This window comes from Pelodiscus sinensis, unplaced genomic scaffold, assembly GCF_049634645.1.
Source record: "Pelodiscus sinensis isolate JC-2024 unplaced genomic scaffold, ASM4963464v1 ctg34, whole genome shotgun sequence".
NCBI classification, from domain to species: Eukaryota; Metazoa; Chordata; order Testudines; family Trionychidae; genus Pelodiscus; species Pelodiscus sinensis.
This window is the reverse complement of record NW_027465849.1, coordinates 614441-636215: the sequence shown is the minus strand read 5'-3', so window position 1 is coordinate 636215 and position 21775 is coordinate 614441. Positions and strand designations below refer to the sequence as shown.

At 48.2% G+C, this 21775-nt stretch overlaps 1 protein-coding gene across 1 annotated transcript; it reads left to right on the top strand.

The window, feature by feature from the left end:
- The first annotated feature begins 3859 nt into the window (after positions 1-3859).
- On the top strand, positions 3860-21571 carry LOC102449307 (butyrophilin-like protein 9). The gene is made up of 11 exons (XM_075915468.1): positions 3860-3969; positions 5366-5455; positions 8124-8471; positions 9973-10257; positions 11618-11719; positions 11951-12007; positions 13036-13062; positions 17445-17471; positions 18466-18486; positions 18643-18669; positions 20387-21571. The coding sequence occupies exons 2-11, from the start codon at positions 5398-5400 to the stop codon at positions 20998-21000; spliced, it is 1566 nt and encodes a 521-aa protein (XP_075771583.1). The 5' UTR covers positions 3860-3969; positions 5366-5397; the 3' UTR covers positions 21001-21571.
- The last annotated feature ends 204 nt before the right edge of the window (positions 21572-21775 follow it).

Sequence of the window (21775 nt, the reverse complement as noted above, 5' to 3'; positions counted from 1 at the left end):
AACAAGCCCAGTTCATGAAGCCTGGCTTCATAGGTCATGTTCTCTAGACCTTTAATCATTCTTGTCGCTCTTCTCTGTACCCTTTCCAATTTCTCCACATCTTTCTTGAAATGTGGCGCCCAGAACTGGACACAGTACTCCAGCTGAGGCCTAACTAGTGCAGAGTAGAGCGGCAGAATGACTTCACGAGTTTTGCTTACAACACACCTGTTGATACAACCTAGAATCATATTTGCTTTTTTTGCAACAGCATCACACTATAACAATGAGGAGTCTCATGGCACATTAAAAACTAAAAGATTTATTTAAGCATCAGCTTTTGTGGCTAAAAAATACTTCATTGGATGCAAGTGGATTTTACCCATGAAAGCTTGTGCCAAAATAAATCTTCAGACTCCATGTTGTTTTTTGCAGATACTGATTAATACGGTGATCCCTCCTATATTTATCTACTATATAATTGAGAGTATGTGTGTATGTGTGTGTGTGTGGGGGGGGTCTGTCTGTGAGTCTGTTTTTCAAGAACTCCTCTTAAACGGTAAGAGCTAGAACCACCAAATTTGGTATTCTGCTTCTTCTTATCCTAACGGATCAGGGTTTGACTGTGCTAGGACAATGAGATGTACATGGAAAGCGATGGTTTTTCATCCAACAGAAAGGGAGGGGCTGTGATAGTAGGGGCAGTTATATTGCAGAATGGACAGTGGTGCTGGAATGTTTTTATGAGAGGATTGTTAATTAAATCAAAATGGAGTCTATGACGATCAAAATGGAGCCTGTGACCTCTGGCGCTGTCAGTGTTGGTGGGCTTTTCCTCAGGACTGACCACTGCAAAACTGGACTAAACCGGTTCTTTCCCGCCCAAGAGCCCCAAAGATTCCATTTTCCTCACACTTCTCCCACCCTAGAGGGTTTATATGGATTCAATCTCCACAGCCTCTCTGGTGTCCACTCTAGATTTATGCAGCAAGCACATGGCTTCCTGCAGTTCACCACTACACAGCAAGGAGAAAATTCATCAGCACCCAAAGCAGAGGGCCATAGTTCCATCCATCTGCAAATCCTTTTCAGTAGCAATTCTGAAGCAGGACAGCATGGGACTCCCCAGCACAGCCAGTCAATTAGGCTGTAGCTATAAACAGGATTTGAACCTGCACAGGGAAACTCAATTAAATTTCAAGTCCAATGCCTTAACCAGGCAGCTATCACAGCTACAAGGGCATTGCTGTCCTAAGGCCAGAAAATTAGTAACTAAAATGCATCCAGTGTAAATTAATTGTCCTTACTTAAGACTATTCATGGCCTTTCCTCACACCTGTCATCTCTCACCCACTGCTGAGAGATCAATTTCCACCTTCTCTCAGCCCATACTGCCAGCCCCTAATGTTCCTTGTGTGTCTGACATTGTAACACCTCTTTTCTCTTTCTCCTGCTGCCTGCTGTACCTTGACCCAGCACACCAGTAACACACGCAAGCATCCTTCCTTTAGCAGGGCTATAGAAAAACCGGGTGGCAAAGCACTGTGGGACAACATCAGATTGAGTCTGGCACAGTAACAGGAGATACCTAATGTTGGCCACCATTCAGGCACTGAGCCTGGCACATACAAACCACCACAAACTGGAACAATATCACCCCTCCTTCCCTGTGCTCTGAAGATTCCTTCCGAGCTATTATCTTCATTTACCCCTGTGACAACGCGTTGGGGTTTTCCTGTCTCCTGCACCCCCGTAGTGGCACAGACAGACTCCACCAGCCAGTAGAATAGAGGGAGTTTATTGCTTCTTCAGGATACAGCACAGCACAGATGTCATCTGGTTACAGGGACTGGGGCTAAGAGGCCTCAGTGTCCCCCCTTGAGATGGGGGGGGGGGTGGCTGGGCCCTACAATCCCAGCCTGTTGCCTAGGCTGCTTCCTCCATGATACCAGACAGAGACTAACTCCCTCTCTTCCAGCCCTGTCCCCCAGCCAGGGGCAGCATTCCACCTTTCTTTGTTTCTCTCCCTGGGGGGTAGCTGGTCAGACAGGTTTGGAGCCCCCTTTGCATAATGACTCACCCCCTGCCCTGCTGGGTCGTGCTACAGACAGCAAAGGTCATCCACAGCCCCAGCAAGGTACCCACACTACGTCACAACCCCCTCCATGAGACCTGAAGACAAGGGTCATTTCTACCACTCAATGGCTGACAATCCCTATGGCAAGAAGACACCCCTGTGTACCACTGCTGAGACAATCCACAAAATTCAGGGCTGAAATGCACCTCCTCCTACATCTCTGGCTCCCCTCCCAGAGCCAGCATCCATACCCCTCCAGCACCCTGAACCCCCCTGCACCTCAGCAACCAGGCCCAGCCTTGAACACCCACCCAAAGCTAGAACCCCTCCTGCATCTCTAACCCAACCAAACCCCCCTCCCTAAGCCAAAGGCCCCAAACCTCTCTTGCACCCCAAACCTCTGTCCCAGTCTGACACCCCCTCCCAGAGCCAGCACCCTATATCCCCTTCTGAACCTCAAGCCCTAGATGAGTCTGCTCCCAGAGTTATCATCCCAAAATCCCACCCCAACATTGAACCACCTCTCAGAGCAGCACCCCATACTTCCTCCTGCACCCTGAACACTGTCTTGTACCCCAAGCACCTTCTCCAGTCACGACTCCCCTCTCAGTCTCAGCACCCTATATCTTCTCCATGCCCGCTCCCAAACCCCAAGCCCATCCTGCAAACTAGTAAAAGTGAGTAAGGTGGTTGACAGAGAACAACTAAGAGGGGGAATGGAATGGGGGGGGGGGGATTTGGGGAAGGAACAGGAGATTTGGGAAGGGACAGGGTAGATCTTGGGTTCCACTTAAATTACAAAAGAGAACTTGGCTGCTGTGCCATGGTTGGGGATCACTGGTGCACAGCCTAGTGCAGTGCTGTGGTGCATGTGTGTTGTGATACAGACTCACAAGTGTGGCCTTGGGGTCTCTTCCCTTTCCCTCATTGCTGCAATTTTCCCCAAACTACCAAAAGAAGTGGTGCTTTCTCCATCTCTTGATATCTCCCAGTGAAGAGCAGATGCCTTTCTGGAGTGTGCTTTGGTGCAAAACTCACTACTGTGCCATACAAGAGGCCTGTAATATGCAGGGGGGCCATACTGGATAATCTAACATCTCGTATGGCCATAAAGTCTGCGTAGCTACACAAAACTGCATGTGACACTGAGCAGCCTCTGCTGTGTCCCAATGTGCAGCCTGCTTGGTCCTAGAACTAACACTGAGTGGCTATGTCTACACTGGCATGATTTTCTGAAAATACTTTTAACGGAAAATTTTCCGTTAAAAGCATTTTTGGAAAAATCGTGTCTAGATTGGCAGGACGCTTTTCCGCAAAAGCACTTTGTGCAGAAAAGTGTCCGTGGCCAATCTAGACGCGGTTTTCTGCAAAAAAGCCCAGATCGCCATTTTCGCGATCGTGGCTTTTTTGCGGAAAACAGTACTGTGCTGTCTATACTGGCCCTTTTGCGCAAAAGTATTTCGGAAAAAGACTTTTGCCCGAACAGGAGCAGCATAGTATTTCCGGAAAAGCACTGATGATTTTACAGGAGATCGTCAGTGCTTTTCCGGAAATTCAAGAGGCCAGTGTAGACAGCTGGCAAGTTTTTCCGGAAAAGCAGATGATTTTCCGGAAAAAAATTGCCAGTCTAGACACAGCCAGTGAGTGGGGGGTGACACAGGAGGAGCAGCTCAGACATGCAGACATGAGCCCTGCAGGGCAGGGGTGGGTGTGGCAGTGTAACCAAACACCTGGCCTGGGTCCTGGCCAGATACCAGGTTAATGTGTGACGGGTGCCCAGGTGCTTTCACTTTCCCCGGTCAGGGTTCACACACTGCTCCGGAATCCATTTCCCCACCTGCCCCAGCACATCAGTCCAGCATGGTGTGGGGCTGGGACCACTGGTTCGCTACCTGACATGCTGAGTACTTAAGGTAGGTCCCTCGCTGTTATTATCCCCTTTCCTTCACTGCGAGAGGTGCTCACTCTCCTGTCCTAGGGCCTATTCCTACCTCCCATTAATGCTGAGGTTCTTTGGGGCCTCTCCCTGGAGGGTAGGATGAGGCACACGGGTGATTTGCTGCCTTTGTCCAACCCTGCCCCACACAGCCTTGTCCCACCCTGCCCCACTCACATCCTAGGTGGAGGGTTTACCAGGCCAGAAGTGTGTGTGTGTGGAGGGAGAGGGGGTCATTTGCCTCAGAGATCTGAATGAAAGGTGCCTCCCTGGTTGCTGTTATTGTGGACGTTACAGTAGCATTTAGAGGCCTCAAGTGAGCTGGGCTCCCCCTCTTTCCAGATGCTGCCCAGATCACAACTGAGATCAGAGCCCCACTATGCTGGGCATAGCATAGACCCCATTGGGGATCTGGACTTAGACTAGGGTCCTGTTGTGGTGGGTTCTGCACATACAAGCCAGGAAACTGTTTCTGCAGGGGCAGGAATTCATTAACTTGAGATGTGCAGCAACTCAGAGGCTGTGTCTACATTGGCACCCTTTTCCGGAAAAGGGATGCTAATGAGACACTTCAGAACTGCAAATGCCCCGGAGATTTAAATTTTCCCCACGGCATTTGCATGAACATGGCTGCCGCTTTTTTCCGGCTCGGGGCTTTGCCGGAGAAAAGTGCCATCTAGACAGGTATCTTTCGGAAAATAAAGCCTTTTCTGGAAGATCCCTTATTCCTACTTAAAATCAGGAATAAGAGAGTAGGAATAAGAGATCCTCCAGAAAAGGGCTTTATTCCGGAGGATCGTGCCAGTCTAGACGCTTTTTTCCGGCTTTTCCCCAAGCCGGAAAAAAAGCGGCGGCCATGTTTATTTAAATCCGCGGGGGATATTTAAATCCCCCGCAGATTTCCCTATTCTGAAGTTGGAAATTAACATGCCTCTTCCGGAGAAGGGGCAATGTAGACGTAGCCCTGCCATACTGTCCAAGGTGGAGGCAGGCACAGGGACAGTCCCCTTCTGTGGGGGGATAGTGGTGTGGGTACCACTGCGGTTCCCTTGGAAATGACCCTGTTCTGTTGCAGACTCACCCTGCTCTGGAATCAGGGTGGGGGGAACCTGCACCAATGGGCGGTCAGAGAACTGACAAGGGGAGGAAATCAGGGTGGATACATGGCACAACCCGGGGTATAAAATCCTGGTGCCAGGCCTGGGCCAGGGACAAAGAAGCCTGGGAGGGGTGAATCCTCTCCTGTCCCTGGGGAGATGCTTTACCTGGGAGCAGAGGGGGTGGGGTCAGACGATGGGTGGGGCATGTTCCCTGCACTGCCAGCCCCTCACGCAGGCTGGGGGGTGTTAACCATCCCTGCTCTCTCCTGACAGGTCCTTGCCTGGGATGTTCCCATGGCAACGCAATGGCAGCTGTTGTGTGCAGCCTGGGGATCCTCCTCCTGGTGCCGTGTGCTCTCGCTGGTAACATTTCAATCCCCATTATTTCCCTCCCTGTCGCCATGTGCACTGCCCCCTGCAGAGCCCTCCCCTCCCAGACATCTTCAGACCCGCAGAGTAAAAGCCACCACCATTCACAGGGATCTGAATTTCCCAAGCCTATATGTGCTTTGTCTCCTTTCCTTACTACTGCCACTCTGCCCTCAGGGCTCTCAACCTGTTTTCCAATCTGTCTGTCTGTGGCCTGCCTGATTGTTTGAGCACAGTCCTCCTTTCCTCGCTGTACTGTCCCTTCACACGGACACAAGCTTTGTCCCGCTAACTATTTAGCAAGGACAGTGAGCTCGTCAGCTAGCCTCCATCCCTCCTGGCCCCTTTTCTTTGTTCCCTTTCTCTCTTGTTGTTCTGGAGTTGTCATTCTGCCAGCTAGGTAGTGACCCTTTCTGACAGGGATCAGGCACTCTCCTTTCACTCTCTGGGCTTGTGTGGACATTTACCAATCAAAGAGCCTTACCCAGTTATATCCCACTTAGTCACTATTTATTATCAATCACCAAAAAAAAAAAGTAGAATGCAAACATTAAGTACATAATGCTCACCACTCCATGGGTATGTCTACACTACCCTCCTAGTTCGAACTAGGAGGGTAATGTAGGCATACCGCACTTGCAAATGAAGCCCGGGATTTGAATTTCCCAGGCTTCATTTGCATAAGTGGGGAGCCGCCATTTTTAAAACCCCGCTGGTTCGAACCCCGTGCAGCGCGGCTACATGGGGCTCGAACTAGGTAGTTCGGACTAGACTTCGTGGAACGAGGTGTACCGGTAGTTCAGAATAGGAAGCCTAGTTTGAACTACCTAGTTCGTGCCCCGTGTAGCCGCGCTTCACGGGGTTCGAACCAGCGGGGTTTTAAAAATGGTGGCTCCCCGCTTATGCAAATGAAGCCCGGGAAATTCAAATCCCGGGCTTCATTTGCAAGTGCGGTATGCCTACATTACCCCGCTAGTTCGAACTAGTGGGGTAGTGTAGACATACCCCCAATGAGACAGAACTTTTCTTGATGGTCAGTCAGGATCAGGTCCATCTGGATGACTCCAGTTTCTTCACAATATCATTGGCACAGAGTTGAGATCGGTAGCTCTGATCTTGGTGCTGTGTCCTGTCATTAGTTCCCAGAGAATTTCTCTTTGGGACCCAGTTTATATAATGAAACCTGAATCCTGCTTAGTTAGACCATAACCAATTATTTCACTAAAATTTTATTAATCAGCCCTAACAGAATTATCTAACCAATCATACCTCACCACTTTAACAGATTTTCACCAAGCAAAATTAATTAGATTGCAGACAGAAACAATTAAAAACCAGACAGAGATCATACAGACAAACAATAGGGAAAAGTAGAAAACATAATGATAGACTAAAGGAATGAGGATTTCAACAATTCCAACTATTGGTGCATGGCTTTTTGCCAGACGAAATGCTGTCAGACTAAGTTTACTTTAACCATGTTGAAATCTATTTCTTTGTCTAACGATAGTGAGCGCCTTTAGGAGGGAGCCTCATTCTTAACAGTCTGAGGTGACACTATTGTAATTGCAATTTAGATGGGATGTGAGGATGTGACTTCCTGCTTCTCAACTAATGGCTGCTGCTCTTTCACTCTGTCTGCACACAAAGGCCTTAGGTTTTAGGCCTTCAAATACGTCTTATCTTTACACAACCAGGGCATTTCCTAGCTCTGGATGGCAAGATTTGGGGATCTTGCAGGAAGTCACGCAGCTCCTGCTGCCCGAGAGAGGCACCCAGAGCTCCCAGCACCTTCCTGCCCTACTATGGGTCTCAAAGCTCCTATGCTGATAGTCCTTCCCCACTGGGATCCTGATTCCCATGGTGTGCAAGGCTGAGATCTTCCCAGTTGCGTGATGGCTGGGGGGTGAAGCCAGCCCCATTGGGATGAAGTCTTCAAACACCACGAGCCAGGCTTCAGAAATCAGATTTACAAACCAAAACTCCTAGTGAGAGGAATGGCACCGGAGCCTCTCCAGACACAGCTATTTTGCAAACAGAATTCATATTGGACCTTTCCTTTCCTTCCAACACTGATCCAGAACGGTGACTCCCCACCTTAGGCAGGTTCTGTTTTGAATAACTGAATCCAGGATAGGGACGTGCCTGGGCTCAAAGGTCTGTCAAAGACTCAGCACCCTCAGGCCAGGCAGCAGCGTCTGAGGTGACCAATCAGCAGCCAAGACAGGGCTATACGGATCTCAAACCAGTTTGTCATAGAAGCTGCTTGCAATGGAAATGCCTTGTGGCTGGGTGCCATGGAGCTGTGCAGGTGACTTCCAGTTGAGGTCATCCCTTGGCAATAGAGTGTAGGTAGGGTGCAAGACAGGCACTTTTGGAGGACTTTCCTGGGCATTGGAGGACAGCATTGGAGGACTAGCTTGTGCCAGCTGTGGAATGGCTGCACTGCCCTGCATCCACACTGAGAGTAACTCAATAGCACTACGTATGGCTCAGCCTAAGGAACTTTCTGCTACAAGCGATGCAGGATCGCAGGAATGTTATCTGGTACTGTAACACCCTCTCCTCTCTCTCACTGTGTCTGTAACTGCTGGGCCCTGGCTCAGCGACACTCTCACCTCTTTCCTCTCACTCATTGTGCTCTTGGGTTTGTCTCTTCCAGAGAAGTTCTCCCTATCTGGCTCCCCGCACCCTGTGGTGGGGGTAGTGGGCCAGGATGTGGTGTTACCCTGCCAGCTCTCACCCCCGAATCAAGTACCCAGGATGCACGTGTGGTGGAGGAAAATTGGATCAGGATTTATCCCAGTTCATGAGTACTCAGATGAGGGTACCAAGAACCAGCCAGGGGAGCGTTACCAGAACCGGACAGAGCTGTTCCCACAGGAGTTTATCAGCGGCAACATCTCCCTGAAGCTGAAATGGCTCCAAGTAACGGACAATGGGAGATACCAGTGCTTTGTGAAAAACCCAGAGTGGAGCCGGGAAGCCACCATTGAACTACGGGTGGCAGGTGAGACATGGCACTAAGGGTCACAGGGCATGGCCAGCCAGAGCTTCCTGTATCCCTGGCAGTGCCCCGACACTGAGTTCAGCACAAAAGTAAGGTGCAGTGCTGCAGGAAGTGATGTGCAGGACTCAGTAGGAGGAGCTTTCCCTTCATACTCAAAGCTGAGCATAGCATGTCCTAGGGCATCATTACCAGTGTGGGAGAAGGATACCGGAGGGTGGCACAGGAGGAGTGGGAACAATGATATGGGCAGGAACACCAACCCCCATCTCCTGCTTTGTACTGTCGTGCAGTGATCCTGACACCTGCTGGGCTCCACCCCAGAAGTAGCTGTAATTCATGAGCAAGTGCAGCAATCTCTGTGTAGCAATTTAAACATTCCTCTGAGTCTGCAGGGCACAGTGCTCTCTGAAAATGTAAGATGATGTTTGATTTCCCCAATCATCAAACAAGTTGAGGGTGTGGTAGGGCATTCCATATGATTTATGAAAATATGCTTATGCATATGAATGACAGAACTGGAATATGCATTATGCAAAATACTTCATGTGAGATCATTGGGAAAAGTTCTACTGAATACATTTTTCCCATTTGTATATAGGTATCAGCTTTGTAGATCAAGCTAGGAGCATGGAATATCTGTGTTATTAATGCAATCATGCTAAGTGAGGGCCATTAATGGTACTTAGGGAACTTGATAGCCCATACTAGATTTTTTTTCCTGTTAGCCTGTGAGGAGGGTCTCCAAGAGGCCCTGGAAAAGCATGAAACTATGTCACCTCATGCTGGAAATCATCTTGGATGCTGATTCTTTTCTCCACAAGAGCAGAGGGAAAGTTTAATCTGAAAACAAAGGATTCCTGCCTCTTGCAAAACCTAGAGAAGGGTGGGAAGCCAAACAACAGAGGTACTGTCAGTCATCAGGACATCCCTTTTTGCCATCCAATGTATCCACTGGAAACAAATGAAACTGAAAAGAGGGAAAGGACAGAGCCTAGACCGGAAGTGAGTCTAGTCTGTGAAAGTGATTATTAGAACAACTGTTAGGGTAACATATTACATGTAACAAGTTTCTTTAGTGTATTAACCTTAGCTGGCAAGTTTTTGTTTTATTTTGCTTAGTAGTCTACTTTATTCTGTCTGCTATCTCTTATGATCACTTAAATCTTACCTTGTATAATTAATAAAATCATGTGTGTTTATTCATAAACTCAGTGTAGCTAATTGTTACCTGGAGGCAGTGAGCAAGGTATCTCTGCATCTCTCTTTATTAACAGAAAGAGGGCAAACTACATGAGCATGTCCTAGATAAAACTTTATGCAGAGTAAGACAGGGATTCAGCATCGAGGGGGACTGAGCCTGTCTCAGAGATCCCAAGGCGGCTGTACATAAGGGAACAGAGCTTTCCAGTCATAGCCCCCTATATCTAGTGGTAGCTGGGGAATCCTATGACACTACCAAAGACATGATTCCCTCTCACACACTCTCTGTCTCTCCCTACAGCTGTGGCTCCAGTGCTTGTTGAGGTGCTAGGTCCCAGGGGCCAAGGAATCGGACTGACCTGTAGATCCTCAGGCTGGTTTCCCAAACCCGAACTCCAGTGGGTTAGGAAGAATCAGCAGAACCTGGTGATGGAGTCTGTGACCAATATGACTCAGGATAGGGAGAACCTGTACAGTGCTGTGAGTCACGTCATTATCACAGAAGGAGAAGACACTGGAGACATCGGCTGCATAGTGCGGAATGGCCAGCTGGAGTTGGAGCTACAGTCTGTCATTCACCTTTCTGGTGAGTCTCCTTGTGCAGAAGGTGTCACTGTAGGAGTGGGGGGCCTGAATCACTACTGAAATGCATTTGTCCAGCATCTGTTTCTGGTACTGAGACAGGAGGAGTCCTTAACCTGTTCTGTGGGACCATGAGTGACTGAGGATTTAGTGATCCAGACAAACTGGCTGACAGGAGTTGGGCTGAGTCTTGTGAAATTAACTCATTTGTCATTCTCTGAGCAGATGATGTCCTTGGTTGATAAAGGTAACTGCATTGATGGAGACTCAAACTGTGTCTACACTAGAAATGCTACAGCAATGCACATTTTTCTGTAACTATAAATATGCCCCTGTGATAGGTGGTTTGATGGAAAAAACTCTTCCATCAACTGAGTTGTGTCTACACCTCTCGAGACTGTTCCTACTCTGGCACTCCAAGGGCAGAAAGTGGGGTCCCACAAGAAACTTTAAAATACCTTGCCACTAAAGGCTTGTGTTAAAACTTCCCAAGGTCACTGATTCCCTGGCCTTGGATTGGTAATGCTGCCACCACCCAAATGCAAAAACCTCTTTGAGAACCCAGGAAGGTGCACTGGAAATTCCTTCCTGTGAGGTACTCTTAGGATCTTTTAATCCTCCCGTTGGAAAGAGCTTAAAAACTTTAATTTCTCTTAAGAAACTTGACAATGCAGTCTTAGGTGCATGTGCATAGAATCTCTCACCTTCTAGGATGTATGAATCAGATCATGGTCTTAAAAGGGTGATTTTTATCAACCAAAAGAAAACAACATTACCTGGTTTCTAGGTGATGCAAAGCAGCATAAAAAAAACTGATTAAAACACAGAGAATTGCTTCCCTTGGAAGGTTACAATGTTAGGGAGGTAGTTACATGTGTTCAGCATAGAGAAGTCTAACAAACCCCAAAATAAAGAAAATAACCTGATGATGTCTGACCAAACATTCCCTGTTCTACTCACGTATCTGTTGTTCCAAAACATAGTCCTTTACTAGGCATGGATGTCACTGGATTCTCCATGTCTGGCTCCCTTGCTCCTCATTGGTACTTCCATGGGCTGTTCTGGCCACACAACAGGAACAGGAAGACAAATGCTTCCAATGAAAAATACTATGTATTGTTTCCATTGGCTCTCCTGGCCTCCTGCCAACTCACTTCCTGCTTCCCTAACGTTACTGGAGACTTTCTAGGACCTGCGGTCTATGGCTTTAACCCTTACAGGCAAGACCATTCTCTATCACTTGAAATCCTTAAATTCAAACTGGGCATCTCTTTCTATGAGATCTGCTGTAGCTGGAACAAATTTTGGTCTCTAGCTCCAGGACAGGCCCCTGCTCCTCACACTTTGTGCTCCCTGTTTGCCAGGTGACATCTTCCCCCGGGCGTCTCCCTGGTTGGCTGCATTCTGGGCATTGTTCGCTCTAGTTCTCATTGTTGCTGGAGCTTGTGCATATTTTGGATACACAGGTAATAGGGCTGTGTTATTGGCATGTTAAAAGCCGGTCACTTCGGGGCCCTGGCCTGGGGCATGGGAGTGTCTTATTGTTCAGCTATTGACCTCAAATGGGTTTTAGGAGATTAACCAAACTAACAAACACACTGCCGCCCCCTTCCCCCACCTCCCCTGTATTAGTGAATAGCTCAGTGTGTCCCCTTCCTTCCCTGCCTCATGGCAATGTCTGATTCTCTCTCCTACAGCAAAGCAAAAGGCCTCTAAGAAGAAACGCTCTGAAGAGGAGACTTTCTTAATGCGTGGTAAGTCTCCTGCTCTGTCTCTGTCTCTTTCAGTTGATATGTGTGAGCTCTGTTCTGTGACTGCTGGTGTATCTGTGGGCTCAGGACAATGAAAGAGATGGAGCATGGAGTTGCCTACCCAGTAATTCCTCATCTTTCCTACATTCTCACACTGAGAAGATATAGAGGACACTGAGGGCTCTGTGTTTGTGACAGTCCCTGAATGTGGGCGGGGCAGGGAGACGGATTTGTTGCAGCAACTCTGAGTCAGATTCTATCCCCAACCCTGGGCAATTGCTCGATGGTCCTATTGTCCTTAAAGGAAAGGATACAGCCAGGCCAGTCATACTCTGTGAGCTGATTCCATCCTTGTGACTGTCAAATGCCCAGGGCACAGGGAGTGACCAGCCACTGGCACAAACTCCCAGAGCCATGGTTAATTCTCCATCTCCTGATGGCATCAGATCCAGACTGGGCACCTTTCTGGGAGCTGCTGTAGCCCAGCCTGAGTTCCTGGGCTCATTGCTGGGGGAACAGGGCTTAATTGTCAGAGCAAAGCTTCTGGCCTGAAACTTTGTGAATCTTATGCCAATTATTTTCAGGAATAACGGCATTGTGCAAGAGGGTTTTTCTTGCGCAAGAAGGGGCAGTGTAGACAGCTCCTTCTGGCGCAAGATCCTCTTCTGCAAAAATGGCGGCTCGTTAGGTATGCAAATGAGGCTCAGTGATATTCCACACTTAGCCTCTTTTGCATATTTCTGATGCAAGAAGCTGCCAGTGTAGACATAGCCAAGGTGTGTTTTGTAACCTTGTTAGTAGAACTAGTTCAAGTATGTGTAGCTAATAGCTAAGGGGTGAGAAATCCCCAGGAGTCTTGAATGTTGGTGCATGTTACTGATCACCCGTCCTACCCCTGTCAAACCTGCCAGCTCCTGCCCTGCAGCTGGGAGTGCATTTGTTATGTCTGTGATTAACCCCAGTTGTTAGAGAGTGCACAGCACTGCACTATGCGTGTCTCTGGATTTAATGTTCTTCTCTTCCCATTTCAGATACTGAGAAGAAGGCCTTGCAATCAGGTACTTGGCTAAACCCCTAGTAAAAGTGTGTCTGGGCTTTCACGTTGTGATGAAATGCGCTGTATGGCCATTAGTCATCTATGCGGAAAGAAACAAACACTGCAGCATAGACAGCTCACATTTCAGTACCAGCCTTTACACCAGAGAGTAAAGTTAGTGCACAAGGGAGGGCAGGACTCAAGCAAGGTCTGCACTGTCCAACGGTGCAGGTTACAAGGGTGACTGGGAATAGCAGCACACTCCAAAGTGCTGCGCTGTAACCCCTCCCCATGTGGATGCTGCGGGGTTGCACTAAAAGGTTCCTAGTTCACATTAACAGTCATATTTGATAAGGACTTTCTTAGTGTGAACCAGGCATCATTTAGTGCACAACAGCAGTGTACACCTGGGCCAGGTACAGTGCAGTACTGATCACACCCATATAGCTGACATCTGGGACTGCGTGAATATTCTTGGTATCCTGGTGTTGGGCTGCCTGCATGTGCCCAACTCTGCCAGTGCCCTTTAGTGCCCACCTTGAGCTCCCTGTTACCCCAGCTCTGAGCTTCCCACCCATCACAGATGCCCCTCAATGTTCAACCACCATGCCCCAGCTCTGAACTCCTTAGTCCTGTCTTCTTCTTCACATGCTAGACCAGGTGGGTGTGGGGGTGGGACACACATGACCAGAGACACTAAATCCTACTGCACTCTGTGTGAGATCCATGAGGTGCATCCTGATGGGACCCACCAGCTACACTGATCCCATGAAAACCAGGTCAGGACCGGATCCCACATCTCTACAAGTGGTTAAACATCTGTGCTGCAGGTGGGAATGAACCTTCCAGCTTGAGGAGTCAGACACATACTAGCTCAGCTTGAGCTCATGCACTGACCATAGCAGTGTGGCTGGCGATACCAAGGGCAATGGCTCAGGGTAGCCTCCCAAGTACATATCCAGGTGGGCTGAGAAGGTTCATACATGAGCAGCTTGCCCAAGTCACTGCACCTGCTACCAAAGTGCTCTCTAGGCTGCACAGCTATTTTCTGATCTCCCAGAGTATGAAAGCAGCTGAGATAAGGATACAATAAGTGGCTGGGGGGAGTAATTAATTAATTAATTGGATTGGGGAAAGTCAGAGGGGAGGGGAGTTTGGAGACTCTTGTCTGCTGGAGGAGAGAAAGGCAGAAACCCAGCAGTCTCTTCAATCCTCCTGGACTGGAAAGGGGGAGATAAGGAGCTGACTGCATGAGGAAGATGGGGGGCGGAGGGAAGGGAAGGGAAGGGAGTGGATGGGTGCTGGCATCTGTGCAGTGAGGTGGAGGGAGGGGGCAGCTTGTTTGGGAGGTCCTGATTTGCTTCAGTCCTCTCTGTTAGGAGGACATTTGCATGATTACATTTCAAACAGTGTTTACACAGATGTTAATGACTTGAGATAAGAGAAAAAGATTCTAACAGAATTTTTTGGCGTCTTGCAGAGATCTAAAACTCTCATCTTAATGATTTTTTAAAATCTTGTCTTATTAATTAATATATGGTAAATTGTATTGCATTAAGGCCAGAGCTTCGCTATGCGGTAGAGTTCTGGCTCTTCTGAATCTGAAGTAGCAAGTACTAGGTGTGATGCTAGTTTTGTAGGATCAAACCTTATTTGAAAGCTCTTTGAAACATGAATCTGTCTGCAAACCCGGAAGCTCTGTGTTAAGGAAGAGTAGAAGCCCCAGAACAAATTAAGTGGAAGAAGGCTAATTCCCTAACTTTGTACATCAGCTTTGTAGTTGCTAACAAAACCTCACAGCAATTAGTCACAGGTGTCTTGTTTTAATATATTTTATTATACACATATAGACTGTTTAAAATATATTTATATGTGTGCGTATTCTTTGTATTGGTGGTGCACATCCACACACTAATTCAATATTGGTGTTGCACATAAGAAATTTCAACCTGCCCAAAAGAAAATTCAACCCACCCAAGGACAGAAAAAATTAGAAGGAACGCTACCTGCCAGTGTTCCCTCTAAGATTTTACATCCGTGAGTGGAGGGAGTTTTGTCTTGTGCATGGATATTGAGGTAATGTATGCTTGTTCAGATGTGTGCCACTGTGGCACCTGCCAGTTAATAACATATGTATGTATATAAAATGTTATGGAAGAAATAATACTGAAACAGCCCTTTCCCAGCCACAGAGATTAAAAAGAGCTGTTAAGTCAGCACTTTCACCTATGCATTTTTATTATGATTGACCTAAATGCTGATGTACTGTATTTGTCCTGCAATCTGCTTATTGAGCGCTCCTGAACTACGTGATTTTTGTCACCACACACAACATGGGAGGCCTTACAAGTCCTTCTGAAGGAAATGGGGGCTTCCTAACACATGAGCCTGTAAATAATTAATTGTGATTGGTTGCAGCAGGTAAAAGAACAATTCCATTTAACTTGTTTAACTATAAAAAATGTAGTTAAGATCTGATAGCTGAAACATGGAAGGAAAATATGGAGCTAAACATTGCTAAAATACAGAAGTTATCAAAGCCTAGACCAAAAGCAATCTCAATTGGAAAAAATAAAACAATCTTGCTCAAAGCTTAACTATAAAGACGACTAGCAGTTTTGAAATGTAAGCAACATTTGCTCATAACTTGCAGTTTACACAGATTCCTCTCCAAACTCTTTGGAAATATAAAGTCATTTTTAAAACAAAGTTCAAAACTTCAGCTAGTTAAAAGGTAAGCCAAGAAAGTTTAAAATATTTAGTCTCTCATAATAAATATAGCAAGGGACCTCACATTTTCAAAAAATATTTTTTAAAGAATAATGTATACCAAATCAGCTTTTTAAAAATTCCACTGACAATCCATTCAAATATTTTATTCAAGGCTACAAACCTGACAGCTACTCTTTATCCAGCAGTGAGCATCTACTGACAGCTTAACTTGATTAGCTAACTCTCCAGTGCCCTGCTGCTTTCACAAAGTTTTTTCCCTAAGTGATTAATTTTAAACCAAGTAAATGGATATAAAAAGAGAAACCCAAAATAAACACCCTAAATCCCATTCCAATAATAAAGCAACTAAAACAATTCAAACTGTTAAAATACAAAAAAAAAAATTGACACAATCTTTTAAAAGCTCAAAGAAAGCCACTAGCTGGATGATTTAAAACAACCTAGTGCATGCGTGTATGCACACACACACAATCAATATATAACAATAAAGCCCAACTATTAAACTCAGATTCAAAATAGGGCTGTGAATGGTTGTCACCCTTACTAGGTGAGGCTTACTATTTACAATCAACCAGCAGGGTGCTCCAGCTCTGTGGGAGCTGGTTCAGGACAGCCAGAAATGCTCCAACTTGGAAGGATCAATTCTCACCCTTTTCGGGGACACTGGAGCAGCCGCTGCCTGCCATGTGGCTCACGCCGCCCACTATGTGGCTTCTGGCTAGGGTTGCCAGATGGTTTAATAAAAAAACAGTGAACACCCTCCCTCTTGTAACCCCCCCCCCCCCAAAAAAAAAAAAAAAAAACCACTGACAGTCATGGCCCCTTTTCATTCCCTGGATCTGTGCGTGTGTGGTTTTTTTTTTTTTTAAGTTGTCGATACTCCAGAGGAAAAGTTGTTAGGGCTCCCCTCCCCCCCCCCAAAAAAAGTTTACAATTGTTGAACATAAAGGGAAATATTTACGGTAGCTGACCCAAAAAAAGAAGGAAAAAACAATTTGTCCTTGTAAGAGTAGAGCAGGCCATTTTTGCCCTTTTAAGGTGGCCATTTTGAAGTCTGCCTGGGATGTTACATCCTCCCCCCGCCCGAGCTAGCCTGAGCCAGGAAAAACAGAAAATACCGGATATTTCACATGTCTGGTATTTTCTGATTTTTTTTTTTTTACTGGACAGAAGGCCCAAATACCTGGATGTCCAGTTCAGTACTGGACACCTGGTAATCCCATTTCCGATTCTGGCTCTGGACGTGGCTGCCAGAGGAGCAGCCACCTGCGATATGGCCCAAGGCTCCAGCCCTGGAGAAGGGCTGAAGCTAGGTCCAGGGCTACATGGTGGATGCTGTGCTGCTCCTGGAGTGGGGCATCTGCTTGTCACATGAGTTTGACCCAGAACAGCTGAACAGCTACCACACAGCTCTTCTGAGGAGGTGAGTGGGCAGTACATTTTGGTTCACACTTGTGCAGGCGTGCACTTTAGATGGAACCCTGGTGCCTGCTACCCTGCTGATTTTAGCACACTAGATCAAGCAGAGTTAGCCTGTCTCTCCTTACCCAAACAGGGAAGTTCCCTCCCAGCTGCAGTGCAGATGCACCCAAAGTTTGGAGCAGTCACATATAACTGTGCTCAGAGTGACCCACACTGAACCCATGTTGGTCTCCTTTCTTCTCTCCCCAGAGCTCGAGGAGCTGCGTCAGAGGCTGGGTAAGATCATCCATCTCCCCGATAGAGCTCCTGGGCAGAGGCCCCCAGCCACACTCAGTGCTGAGCAGAGACAGAAGCATCAACAGTGCAAGGCTGGGCTGAGTGAACAGTTTGGGTGAAATCAGTCACATTAGAATCACTCTGGTCTCTACGCAGCACTGTGAACCATATGCATAACACACAAGGTTACCTGCTTCCTGCCTATATAGACTGTACTTGGACAAATATCACCTTGTCTTTGACAGTTCAGTGTCAATTGCAATGCACTGATGCAGTGTGAAGTAAACAGTCATTTTCTCTAGGTGGCTACTATAGTGCAGGCTCTTCTGGGCCACTCCCCAGAACATGTAGATGAGCAAGAGACCAGACTCAGATTCACGTTTCCATGTTTTGTAGCTAAGGCCAGATCCCAACTTTGAGCCCTAACCCTCTATTTGTCCATCCTCTAGTTACATCTGGAGTGCAGAGCTTTGATTCAACAAAGGGCTGTTAGGAACACAGACAAGGAATTCTCCTGAGACAGACAGGCTGAGAACATCAGAGTTGTATCCAGACCCATGTCTGCCATCAAGGTTGAATGCTTTGTAAATTCCAGAATGATTTTTATCCTGTCAATTACCCATTAAAAATCTGCCAGCCTGCTGGGGGCAACCACAGCCAAACAGTAGCTTCTTGCAGCCCTGAATTGTGCTCTGGGTGACTGGTGTAAAGCTAAATTCACTCCAGCGAAGCATACGGTATTACTGTGGCTTTACAGCAGCATCGCTGAGGGCTCCCATCCCTGATACAATGAGACAATACAAAGGCATCCCTGAGAGCAGGTCAATGCAATTAGCTGAGATCTCTGGTTTCTGGGTGGAGGGCCTGTCTCCTGCTTCACACAGCTGAGACATTTCTCCTTTAGCAGTGAGGGCCCATGAGCCATGCAGAAAGCACCCAAAACTGAGCCCTCTGCCTAAATGACGGGGACTAACACTGTCTCTTTCCATTTCAGACAGGTCCGTCACAGAGTTAGGTAAGAGGACGTGTTTTCATGTCACATTTCACATCACTGGATTCTATTTGCCAATTTCCCCCCGCCCCCCCCCCCCCCGGAACAATATCTTCTGTGAAAGCGAGTTCCCCATGTTTGCCGAAGTTCTTGACCATGTTTGTTCCTCTTCTGTTGCAGAATTCAGGCGGGTTCGGAGCTACCTGGGTGAGTGGGGCTGGGAGAGGCTGAGCAGATGCCATGCTGAGGCTAATGGTGTCAGAGTGGAGGAGGAGTCACCAGGCCCTGCACCCCCATCTGCAGCCAGACGTGACTCTCAGCCAGCAAGTAGAAATGAAGGTTTATTCATTGACAGGGACAAAGTGTAGCACAGGATCATTGTTCCAGGAACCAGGAGCAGTCAGTACAATCCACCTTGGGGATAAGGGGGCCCAAAGCCAGATGGACTCCTTTCTCCCTAAGCCAGCCAAAAATCTAACTCACATATACCCAGCAACTCCTCAGGCAGTCCCGCCTCCTGCTTTGTCCTGCTTTACAGCCCAGGTGTTATCTGACTATCACTGGTTGCATCTTCCCCCTTGGGTCATGAGACAGGCCAGTGAGGACATTCCCTACCAGCCTTCCCACAGGGGTTCTCCCACAAAGACCAGCTCCCCACCCTGGGCTACTTCATACCTTGTCTGCCAGCCGGTGTCTTCCCCACCTGTGTCCTCAGAGCTAGTCGCTCCCCCCTGCTAGTGGGACTCCACCCACTGCATTAGCTGCTGCTGTAGCTGATGCTGTTGTGGCAGCTGTAGTGGCTGTTGCTGCTTCTGTGCTGGACAGGGACACCCCATCACAGGTCCCCATGGGGCAAGTGGGGATGGGCAGGAGCTGGGCTCAGAACCATGGTGCTGATGTCCCCATACATGCAGTCCTGAGCTGTAATCCTCACTCCTCAAGCAGCTGCCTCACATGACAGCCCTGTTAGTCCTGATGTCCCTCTACCCCATCTCCCTCTGGACCTTCAATGATGATCCATCCACACCCCATCATCTGCCCTGACAGCCCCCCACTCAGCCCTCCCCCCACAGCCTGCAGAGTCTTCACTCCCTGTTCATCCTCCATGGCAGCCCTGGCACCTTTTAGGGACAGATACTGGACAGGGGCAGTGAGAGGATACAAGAAGCCCAAAACCCCACTCTAGCCCCTCCCATCTCCTCACCAGCTCAGAGCCAGGCTCAGTCACAGCCCTGCAGCTCCCTGGAGCCTAAGGCCAGATCAAGGGAGCTGGATCCGGTGCCAGTCCCACTGTTCACTCAATGCCTGACACCGGAGTCTGTCCCTTAGCTCCTTCCCTGATCTGCCCCTGACCCATCAGCCCAACTTACTGTCTTTTTAGTGTACCTGGCCTGCCCCGCTGCCCCTCGCTCACAGCTGTGGCATCTCCCACTAAGCCCTGAGCCATTTACACGGAACTGTCCTGCCAAGGTGAAGACCTGAGCAGCCACCCTGCCCCACCCCCCATCCTGAGCTAAGATTTCTGCCTGCTCCATCCCTCAGGGAATCAGCCCCAGGGGTCACAGCCCTGCAGAGCAGGTGATCTGGGAACAGGTGGACATGGGGCTGTGGGTGGAGTGAGATGCAGAGCCAAATTCATCCCTAATCCAGCTCCACTGGAGGGATGAGTTTGGCTGGAAATGTGCCCTTCTGTGTGGGGATTGAACACTGCAGGCACAAGGGGCAGGGAAACCCATTTCCTCCTCCCCACATCACAGTGGGACAGAGACCAGGGCTGGTGCTGAGGGGCACAGGGAATGTATATAGCAGAGTGGCTGGATGAGCTGAGCTCTCCCCTTCACTCGGGCTGTCCTGGGTGGTGTCAGTCTCTTGTGGGATTGTGGCTGACCTATGATAATGGGGTTACTCTGCTCTCTCTCCCCAGTTCCTGTTACTCTGGATCCGAGTTACAAACATCCTGAACTCACTTTGTCTACAGATGGCAGAACAGTGCAGCACAATCCATCTTCCCTGGGGTCAGATGCCTCTTCTGGATCCCTGATCGCTGTGGGGAGGGAGGGGTTTGTGGCCAGGAGGGATCATGGCTGGGAGGGCAGAGTTTGCAGGTGGTACTGGGAGGTGCAGGTCGGGGACAGCCCAGACTGGGAGTTGGGGGTGCTGAATGAGATTGTGAGGGAGAAAGTGAGACAGAAGGGTCTGGAGAGACCTGAGGAGGGGTGGTGGGCTCTGAGGAGATCGGGGGGGCAGTATCACCCCAACAAGGCCAACACTGTGATCCAGAGCTGGGTTATGAAGACGACAGTGGTTGGGGTGTTTCTGGATCTAGAGTGGAGGACTCTCTCGTTTTACAGTGTTAATTCAATGGGCCTTATCCTGGAGATTCCTGTGGAAGATTCTGGGAGATTGTTCCCATTCCTCAGACCTGGACATATTGCAGGGGGGGAGCAGGGGAAACCCCTCAGCATCTGCCCCCCCAGCAACTGGGATTTCCCCCAGACATTAAGATTAGTTGGTTGCTTAGACAGGGAGCTCTCATAACCTCTGCATAGTCTCATGCTCCCAACAGTGGGGAATGGGCAGGAAGCAACCTGGGGCTGCTGCAACAGGAGAAATATTCACAGGCTGTGAACAGCATACTGCTCCTGCAGACTGGGAAGTGAAAGCAAACATCACATGGTCATGTCTGATCAAAACATCCAAAAAGCACTCCTTGCTTGAAGAGGACAAAGGGGGATAAGAGAGTGGGAGCATCCTGATAGCAGAGAGGGGAAAAGAAATGCTAAACCCCGAAGACCAGCCATAAAAGCACCACCTGGAAAAAGCCCTTCAGCAGGGTGAAGGGAACCAAAAAGAGAAAAAATGCTCAGAACCTGAATCGCTGAAACTGATGCTCCTGTGCTGCAGATTTCAGGGCCAGGACATTTTCATTAAAGCTAATGTTAAAAAATGTAAGCAGGGTCTGAATGAACGATTCCATTACAGCAAGCTGAAATGGGAAAGAAACCCTGGATGTGTCTAGGTAAATACAGTTTGCCCCAGCTTTGCTTAGATGTGTTAGGTATTCAGCTGATGGAATAGTGTTTTGCTCATTGTAATCGACTTGGCTGGTGTAGGGTCACAAATTGTGTTAACACTAATTGCAATGTCTGTAATTATTGTGGGAATCAAAAAGAAGAAAGTCTGTGCTTAAGCTGGCACAAAGGGGAGAGACCCTGTGTGACGGACCGGGCCAGGTCTGGGAGCTGCTGAGAGCATCTGCTCAGGGCAAATTGCTCAAAACCAGGGTTATTTACAGCCCTCAACTGGAGATCTT

Bases quoted from the DNA above. Each gene is read 5' to 3' on its own strand.
- LOC102449307 (XM_075915468.1), top strand. From the start codon at position 5,398: ATGGCAGCTGTTGTGTGCAGCCTGGGGATCCTCCTCCTGGTGCCGTGT. The intron at 17,472-18,465 runs GTAAGATCATCC...TTTCCATTTCAG, and splicing joins GGAGCTGCGTCAGAGGCTGG to ACAGGTCCGTCACAGAGTTA. The intron at 18,487-18,642 runs GTAAGAGGACGT...CTTCTGTTGCAG, and splicing joins CAGGTCCGTCACAGAGTTAG to AATTCAGGCGGGTTCGGAGC.